This window comes from Nannobrachium achirus (assembly GCF_963921795.1).
Source record: "Nannobrachium achirus genome assembly, chromosome: 12".
In the NCBI taxonomy this organism is placed as follows: Eukaryota; Metazoa; Chordata; class Actinopteri; order Myctophiformes; family Myctophidae; genus Nannobrachium; species Nannobrachium achirus.
This window is the reverse complement of record NC_137832.1, coordinates 52,213,136-52,223,293: the sequence shown is the minus strand read 5'-3', so window position 1 is coordinate 52,223,293 and position 10,158 is coordinate 52,213,136. Positions and strand designations below refer to the sequence as shown.

At 41.6% G+C, this 10,158-nt stretch overlaps 1 protein-coding gene across 1 annotated transcript; it reads left to right on the top strand.

The window, feature by feature from the left end:
• Positions 1 to 206: 206 nt before the first annotated feature.
• LOC308295805 (tetraspanin-8-like) lies at positions 207 to 9,279 on the top strand. Its single transcript, XM_080738853.1, has 9 exons — positions 207 to 312; positions 1,651 to 1,716; positions 3,601 to 3,723; positions 3,977 to 4,051; positions 4,255 to 4,341; positions 4,674 to 4,766; positions 5,787 to 5,858; positions 7,290 to 7,373; positions 8,823 to 9,279. The coding sequence occupies exons 1-9, from the start codon at positions 253 to 255 to the stop codon at positions 8,955 to 8,957; spliced, it is 795 nt and encodes a 264-aa protein (XP_080594979.1). The 5' UTR covers positions 207 to 252; the 3' UTR covers positions 8,958 to 9,279.
• The last annotated feature ends 879 nt before the right edge of the window (positions 9,280 to 10,158 follow it).

The window sequence follows — 10,158 nt, the reverse complement described above, 5'->3', positions numbered from 1 at the left end:
CACTTAGAATGAACGTGGCCCACATAGAGCCTATTGAAAGGCCACGTCCAGGCACATCACTCACACGCCCCCAAACACAGGGCAGACTGGGTTCCTTCCCTCTTTCTACAAACCTCCTCCCTCCCCCCCTCCCTCTGCCAGGAAGCAGAGGCCATTCCTTATAAAGCATCACATTTTCATAGTCAGAATTGATTATTTTACTGAGGATATCAAGTTGTTGTAAACTGTTGTCCTGAGTGTGTGAAAGAAATCATGGGGAAAGTGAACGCCTGTCTGAAAAGAGGCTTTATTATCTTCACAGGTTTATTCGGGGTAAGTGGTCTTCTGTAGTTTGTTGTGCGCCACCAATGGTGGAGTATTTTAATTAAAAGTAGTAATACCTCAAAATACTTGGTTACAAGTAAAATCCTGTATTCAAATTCTTACTTAAGTCAAAGTACAAAAGTATTAGCATCAATATTATATACATAATATATATATAAAAGTACTCATTGGGCAGAATTTTCGGACAGCAGATCTATATCTGATATTTCATCCACATTTCAACTCCTACTACTACTTTTGAGCTTGTAGATCTGCTCATTTTGCTATATTTTTGAATATAATTTTCAGGATTCAAATATCATGAGGTTTCAACACGACTGACTGACACGATAATATGTTTGATAATATATCACAATTTAACAATTGAATCAAGGACAATTTAGTTTTTTTTTACAACAAGGGTTCATATTTTAGATTTTAATTAGAGAAAAGAAAAGATGAGTGTTAAAATGTTTTCATTTACTGCTTTCTATCATTTTAGCGATTTTAATGATTTTGATTTCAGTGGGTGCATGGAGGCATGCGTACAAGTGGCTAAATATGTCTTTTTAGACACAATAAGCCCATTCCTAAGATGCACCACAATCTTTCATGGTCAGATGTGACTTATGGGGGCAGGTGTTACTGTAGATAGTAATAAAGAAATCGCCAGCTTATTGTGTCTAAAAATACATATTTAGCCACTTGCAGCCTACGCATGCCCCCACCCACTGAAATCGAAATCTCTAAAATATGAATCCTTGTTGAAAAAAAACTAAGTTGTCCTTTAAACCCTCTGGACTAGACCAGAATTGGCTTTATATAGTGATAAAGAAAATGTCTGCCTGACTAATAAGTCATTACAGTATTTTCACCCTCAGCACCTTATATTTATAGCATATCGTCGTTGTCGGGTGGAAACCTTGTATGTCCAAAACCGTTCATTTTGTATTTATCATCTAAAATATGTACTAATCGCAAGGCGTTGTGTGCTTGTAGATCGGCTGTTTTCACTAGTTTTGTGCGACGGTCTTGTAACTTGGAAATACAAGGTTTCTGCCCGACAGTGACGATATTTTAGTGATTATGTTGTGAAGAAAACTTTGTGATAATAGCAATTTTGGTTAGAACTGACTGAAAATAACTTTGTACTTCAAGTTTAAAATGATACTAAATATATTTTAAATGTCCAAATACATTTCAAATATTATCAAATGATCTCGCAGCACCCCTGGACTGCTGTCGCGGCACCCCAAAGGTGCCCCGTCACCCACTTTGAAAACCCCTGGCCTATAGGATAAGACCACCTGACACCTAAAACCATTTTTGTTGTTGTTGTTATTGCAGGTTATCAGCGTTTTGCTGTTGGCATACACTTTGTTTACACATGGATACCACCACAGTGCTGGAAAGGTATAAGTCTCTCTCTCTCTCTCTCTCTCTCTCTCTCTCTCTCTCTCTCTCTCTCTCTCAGATTATGAGCTAGACTGCTTCAAATATACCCTTAATATTGATCAGCAGTCATCACGTGTGAAGTTGCAGTAAAGTGTTTTCAGCGAAGTTTAGAATGAATTCTGAATTAAAGCTCCCCCTAATAGCCAGAAACAGCGGTGTATAACAAGTAGGTCAGGAGTGGCTTATAATCTGTATCAGACAGTAACACACAGAAATCTGTCCCCATTACAATGCACTAAAACCCTGGGAGATGGATTGCTGAGGTGGAGCGCCACACCTACCATCAGTCAGAGGTCCCCAGCAACATTTGTTCATAACCAAAATCAGTTCAACCATTTTAGCCATACATCAGCTAAGCCTATTTGAAAATAGACAATCTACAAGCTCATACTGTAACTGTTGGCTTTAAAAGGTTGAAATACAGTATATATTTCTGTTTATTTTACACAAATCTTGTGTGGGGGTCCCTGGCACAAACATCTTTTCAGAATGGGGTTCTGAGGCCAAATGCCCATTAATTTGGCGGTCCTAGATGTGAAACGGTTTTGAAAGCCACTGCTGTAGAGATATTAAACAGGAAAAGCATTGACATCAGCAATCACCAGTCACCGAGGGAGTGGTGCCCAACCACATGTGTGTCTACACATTTGTCCTGGTGATAGTGAAAACAGAACTCTGTCGTACATGGCACATTGTTCCTTTTTCTTTTCTTCTCTCGAAAAGGCAGGCCACAAAAACACGCACGCACAGCGCACACACGCAAAAAAGGCAGGCCACAAAAACACGTGCGCACGCACGCATGCACACACAAAGGGGGAAAAAAAGAAAACACCTTGGCTGAGCCAAACAGTTGAGCAGAGCATTCGTCAAAGCGAACTTTCACTTCCTTAATATTTCTATGGGTTTCTCAAGGAACTGCCATAAGACATATTGTACATAAGTGGAACTGACTACTGGCTACTATAACTGAGAATCTCAACTGGATGTTTCTGCTTCTCTCCATCCCTTGACCAACCTCCGACCACAACCAGCAAAACCCTTAAAGGGCAAGAACACTTTAGTAGAGAAAGGTAGATCCCGGCACTAGAGTTAAAACATACTCTGTGTGCCCTGACTGGTCTAGGCACATACAGTATACATAAGGTTTTGTGTGGCCTGCGGCAGGTCGCTGGTTCAATTCCCTAGCCCAACCCAGGTTTGCTGCATGTCTCTCCCCGCACTTCCTGTCTGTCAATAAAGGTATAAAAATTATATATAAAAAATATATATATATATAAAAAAAAAAAAACACTCAGAGAGAGCATGGCTGCCTATCAGAATGCTTTCAAGGCGCAAGAAGGTCTTATTTTTCGTTAGTCACATCCAATAGTCACATATCCCAGGGTCCTATTCCAGGCTATCGACTCAGTAGTCGGCCCACCTCCCACTCAACAACTGGAGGCAACTTCTGAAAGTGTGAAGAGTTCTTGTTACCCCTGTTGAAGACCTTTGGCCTAGAGGGAAAAAAAAGGCTGAGCCCTGATGAAGAAGACCACTTTGGTCGAAACATTTTGGTGTCAACCACATTTTAACTCAAGTGCCCGGATCTCTAATTATTTTTATCTGATGTCTTATCCTGTCTGATCCAGTAGCACCTTTTACTATTTTAACTCTGTTTATTTATTTACACCTGGTTGTCTCACACTTTGGTAGAGGTTTGGGTTGTGTAGTTACCTTTGCCAATGATGTAACAATGATCTACGGTTGGCAAGCCAAGAAATCAAAAAATAACCCTAACACTTCGCTGAGCAAGCGAGGGTTAAGTTAGATTAAAGAAAATTAAATTCCACCTCTCTCCCCCAGATGGACGAGTTGGAACTCATCTTCGGGATATCAATTTTCTACGCCCTGGGCATCATAGCCCTTCTGTTGTCCATCCTCGGCTTGTATGGTGTCTGCAAAGACAAGAAATGGGCTCTTGTACTTGTAAGTAACAAACATACGTTTTCTCAGTGGTGGAAGTACAATTCTAGGCAATTTCACTTTACTTGAGTATTTCCAATTTTCAATACTTTTGTCTGTGTGTGTGTGTGTGTGTGTGTGTGTGTGTGTGTGTGTGTGTGTGTGTGTGCGTGCGTGCGTGCGTGCGTGCGTGCGTGCGTGCGTGCGTGCGTGCGTGCGTGCGTACGTGCCTGCCTGCCTGCCTGCCTGCCTGCGTGCGTGTGCATGCATGCAATAGTTTACAGTCGTAATGGCCCTGATCAGTTTCATCTGGTTTGTGATACTCATGATACTGCTTGCAGAAGGACACCAGGTACAATACATACTTGACACACACACACACACACACACACACACACACACACACACACACACACACACACACACACACACACACACACACACACACACACACACACACACACACACACACACAATTTTGATTGTGCCTCAATGTATTGTTGGGCCTTAAGGATTCGGTGAATACGGTAAACTTTGAAATATTCCCCCCCGCAGTTCAATGAGCATTTCAAAAGGGCACTTGAGGACATGATGCCGCTCAGTGAAGCCAGCCGAGCTGTAATGGATCCCTGGCAGCAGAATGTAGGTTGGCATTTGGGTGCAAATAATTTTATGAGATAATCAACTGATATTTTGGCCATGTACTTTAACCAATGTGAATGACATTATGATGTAGCCATTATATGAAACCTTTCCCAAAAGATTTCATGAAGAAGATTCACAAAATTGTTAAAATAGCAGATCTACAAACGTGTTGCTTAGTACAGTAGATGTCCTTTCACTGTTTTGCACAGCTCAGTTGTGCGACTGAGTAAGCTTCTTGATTCTTTGATTAATGTGGCCACATTATATGATAGTAGGCCTATATCTGTCCTGATTCTTGACATTCTACTTTGTCCCTGTGTGCCACTCAGTTTAGGTGCTGTGGACTGGTGAGGGGTTACGAGGACTGGGGCTACGACATCCCTACGTCCTGCCACTGCACCGAGGGGGACCTGAGCCAATGTGTGAGTGTCCAACACCAATCCACAAAAAGTGCAGTAAGCCTTGCCAAGCCATGAGGCCCATAGGGCAGGAGTCTATCTCCTGTTTCAGTAGCGTGAGGCAGCTTGTACAAGTACTGTACATCCCCTGGACATGATGTTGCAGGGTCTTACCCCCAGTCCAACCCTTGATGCTGAGTGCCAAGCAGGGAGGCAATGGGTCCCATTTTTCAGAGTCTTTGGTATGAACCGGCCAGGGATCGAACCCGTACTCCCAGTCTCAGGGCAGACACTCTAACCACACGGAAAATGCACCTTGATGTCCCTTCCTTTTGTAGCCTGGAATCCAGACTGATTTGCCCCATTCAGTGGACCTTTTTTTTTTATCTCTCTACTTCTCAGTCTATAGCCTGGGATCACTTCCAATTTCAGGTTTCTGAACCGGTCAGGAGCGGAATCAGCCTACGTAATTTTGTAGTCATCAGACAGACTTCACTTGTATCAGTTTTAACCCAAAACAATTCTCAGAGCTCAAGGAGATAATCTTAGGGCCTACCCAATAAAACCCTTGATGCGACGTAGTTTTGCTTATTTTTTGAACATTAAATTTTGTTTGATATATCCATCTTTTAGTCCAACTCGCAGCGACTGGCAAGACTACACTTCTCGAGCATTTAAATAGGGATTGGGGAAACAAACAGGGGGGACCAAAACTAAGCGACACCTCTTCTTCTGCTGTTTGCTGGTTTAGGCCATGCGGCGCCATGCGATGCTGGGGTTTAAGTTAAGGTATAAAGGTTATTTTCAATCTGTCCTAATGGAAAAAGATATTCTCTTAAGTTTTCGGCATCTTTTAGGAGGAAGGATTTACATATTTGACATAAATGTAAAAAAAGAAATAATAACAAGCGTAAAAAATGTTTAAGAACCACTGCTTGGCCAGACTAAGAAGTGAAGTGATAAAGAAGGCTATTTCTTTAGCTTTTTTGTGTTTTGATTAAGTAATCTTTCTTTCTTTCTTTCTTTCTTTCTGCTTGGTTGCAGGTGGTGGCCCCTAAGTACAGCAGCCTGTCTCAGCAGGGTACATATCACCAGCCCATCATGATTTATAAGGAGGTACAGGAAAAACACATGGACTTTTTGACGAGATACCGCTTTTCAAATAGAAACAAATAGTTAAAATATACTACAGTCTACAAGCAGGGATCCAAATTTGTAAGCAAACAAAAACAAAAGAATATCCATGAATTCAAGTCGCCATGGGGTGAGTAGAAAAAAGTCATTTTGGGGGTGAACTATCCGGCCGTACACAAACACTGAGGAACAAGGCTTTTAATAAGTAAGGCTGAGAAAATTATATATATATGAAAATCATGATATCATTGAAATAATATGTGAGTATAGTGAATATAGCTATTCGCTATTTAAAACAAAAGTTATCACAACATAAAATATTGTCGTCTCTAGGTATTCGGTCAAAAATACAGTGTCATTTGAGTTTGTCCACATAGCCCAGACCAATGGCAGTAGATGTCAATGAAAAAAATAACAGCACAAGGTACAAGAAAAGTTCATGCATGCTTTTTCTCCATTTATCCTTCTCCCTGCCTGGTGTGAGAGAATGTTTCACTTCAATTTTTTATTCTTCTTTTTCATGAAACCACAAAACCAACCAGCTACAGTAGGAACCAAAACTGACACTGCTTGCAGTTCCTGAGAAGTGTCATAATAAACATCTTCTTTCCACATCACCAAAACCACACTAACTCCCCCACCCAGTGGGCTGGGGAGATCCACTCCCTTATCTCTCCCTTTCTCAGGCTAAAAGCCTACATGTAGGCTTACATACTTGCTGTAGGCTACTCGACAATCAAGAAGGTTTTATTTGTCACTAACTACAAGTAAGAAAAGAAAAGGACTATTACTGCATCAAAAGTTATCAACAAACTATACTATAAAAACTGGTGTTCAAATTGACAAATAATATCGGAAAGAGAAAAAAAGGAAATCTACAAGATCACAACGCCTTGCATTGCGAGGCATTTTGAGCTTGTAGATCTGCCATTTTTACAATATTTATTGGTGGAACAGAGTCAAACAAAATGTAATGCCTCAACTCCTACATTCCAAGTGCTTCTCAGGGTAGGGGGTCCCCAGTTCAAATACGATTATTTTTGGGGGTCACCACCTGAAAAGGTACACATTTAATTTGACACAAAGGACGACATAAAAAGACAGCAGTCATGTGTCCTGTTTGTTTTATAATAAACATTTGAACTGAGCATTTCTTGCCTGCCTATTTATTTGGTGGAAAGTTGTTCTTGATCACGAAGTTGGTTAAAAAAGAAATAGTGTCAATGTTGTTAGTTGCTTTTGCTGTGTAGCTTGTAGTGTAGCTTGCTACATTTCTCAGGGGATAGCTTCCATTTAGTTGAGCTATATTTAATGAAGATTAACTAGCAGTGTAGCTTAATACATTTTACAAGTAGCTTGCCCATCACTGCTGAACGCCCAAGTGTCATTGTAATGTCTTTCTTCTTTTTTCAGCCATGCCTTCCGATCCTGATCTCAACCGTGGCTCTGGTCTTTAATATTACCATAGCAATATTACTGGGAATCATGCTGCTCTGGGTATGGAATGCACAAATGTGTCTGTCTACATCAGTGTTTCTCAAAGTGGTTGGTCCAGTGACACAAGTCCAGGGGTGCCTCAGTCAGAATACTTTGATAATCATTTGGAATTTATTCTCTTATAGAAACCCGGGCTTTTATTTGTCTCAAGAGTAGCGGGCACCAGGCTTTTATTGGAAGGAAGCCTGTATAAGAGAGAAGGCCTATATTCCTATTTTTCAAAAAGATCAGAATGTATAAATCAATATTTTGTGTCAGTTTGAACCCAGTAAAATGTACTGGGTTCATTTATTAAAACCAAGTAGGCTTACTGGATTAAATGCACAGTGCACTTACAGGTGGACACTGGTCATTTTAACCTAACAGATAAGTTAGTGAAGGACTAGCCCCCCCCCCTAAGCCCCCCTCCCCACAAGCACAATTGTGATGAAAAATATTTATGGAATAAATGAATGCAATATATATGAATATGTGAAAGACAACTGACTAACTTCTATGTAAACCATACTATGGACATTTTGTTTCTGCATGTCACTATGCTGGAAAGCGTCTTCAGCCTCACACAAACCCTATCCGATCACCTACAGTCCACAGATTTGGAGCTGGCATCTGCCAATGATCTGGTCTGTTCAGTTATCAATACCCTAAGCGAGAGAATCGCGTTTTTCATATTAGCATTATTCATTATTGTTAGTTGCCAAAATTCCCCCGCTATAAAAAGGCCAGCCCCCCATAGCCCCCCTAGTCACAATTATCTGTAGCCGTTGCTGGATTGATTGATTTATTTCTCATTGAAAAATGAAGGTCTCCTCACACATTAGAAAGACCATATCAGTGAGTCTATGGCTAACACCGTGCTCCATGTTGACTGGGCTTAAGTCATACGTGGTTCTCATGACGCATGTATCAGGTGCAGCTGCTTTACCAGACGTTTGGGAGCTCACCCTCAGACGTTTCTATTCCCGAGAGGAGAAAAGCCTGGGAACGAGGTTAGTGACGGCAGGCAGCAATCGATCGATACAGGGCATTATAGCAGCGGGTGTGGTACTGTGGTTTACTGGCGCCACCAACAAATCGGCCATTCATTTTTCCCATAGAGATTTACAAAAATATTCATGTCAATTATTTTAAGCCTAGCATCAAGCCATCCAGGATTCTGGTGAATCACAACCATGAAACCTTTGATTTAAGCCTAGAATTATTATTATTATTATTTTAACCCTAACCCTTTCTTTCAGGATGTAATGAGTGATCATTAGACTCAGAGCATAACCCACCCTCCATCTCCCAGACTCTGTCCCCAGTCAGAGTAATCAGTTCGAACTAAGAAAATTTCAATTCAAATGAGCTTTATTGGCATGAGAAAAAAGACGTTTACATTGCCAAAGCCGCCTAAGGTTGCCTACCCCTGATATACAGTATATTTATGTATCTCTCCACTCCCTCTAGATGGTGCCTACAGGGCTGGGTGTTGTCATCCTGTGCCAGATGAGAAGAAAGGCAGATGTCCCTACAGTGGTCTACAGCAAGGAGGCCAATGAAGGAAACTACACCACGCTCATAGAGGCCACAGACATCGCCTGAGTGTGTGTGTGGGTGTGCGTGTGGCTAGATAAATGCAAAAAGGTTGGCTAAATACTGTTCTGTATCTGTCTGGGCAGTCTGAATAAGATGTGCGTGTGCGTGCGCCGTGCGGTCGTACATGCGATTTTTGCTTTAGAAGAAGACTAGCGTCAGTATGGCATCATAGAGCACCGAAGTCTGACATCATTTACACATCCTACCTGGGTAAAAAAAATTATTTGTTTGTTATTTCTCATTTACTCCGTTTTGAGTCAGTTTTAGTCCCTGCAATCAAAGGACATCTTGTTTCCTATTTGTACAATATATGTTCTGTTCCGGTTCAACCGAGAAAATAAATAAACATGTCCTAACCAAACATTTTGCGGATTAAGTGATTGAGTGAATTTATATTTGATATACATGTATAATAACAAGCTAGTCTGGTATTAACTGCTTCCCAGGTTGCCAATGTTGTGTCAAAGTGTGTGACCTGATGATTGCTTGATACATCTACGTTGCACTGCAGATCTGACCAATATGTCCATATACAGTATGAAGATCTCTGTTGTATCTGTCAGTATTTAGTTAAGTTATCCCTTTTATGGCCATTATGGAGACTAGAAGCTCGGCCGAGCGTCTAGTCGGCCACCTGGCCAACCCGGGAACGATGTAAATAGAGAATGAATGCCCCGCCCTTTAATGCAATCCCCATTATACCTGTTGTCATAGAACCCGTGTTGACCATCTGTTTGACTGTGTCCATGTATGCCCATATATGGAGATATCTGTCTGACTGCGTCCAAGTTATGCCCATATATGGAGATCTCTGTATCTGCCAGTGCCTGACAGTCGGCCGAGCGTCTAGTCGAGGACCGGCCTACTCGGGAACGATGTAAATACGGAATGAATGCCCCACCCTTTAATGCAAACTCCATTATACCTGTTGTCATAACCTGTTTTGACCATCTGTTTGCCTGTGTCCATTTATGCCCATATATGTAGATATCTGTATCTGTCTGCCTGCGTCCATTTATGCCCATATGGGGATCTCTGCAGACACAGTGCCGGTTCTGGAAAACACTAATGTCAGACATTAGCTCCGCATACGGAGATTCCGGACCTTTCGCGCTGGTTCCGGATAAACGCATATCAGGTCAGGTCGACGCCGGGCACTGCACTCCCTGCTGCGGCGGGGAACGCGTGTGCCGAATTCTGTGTAATG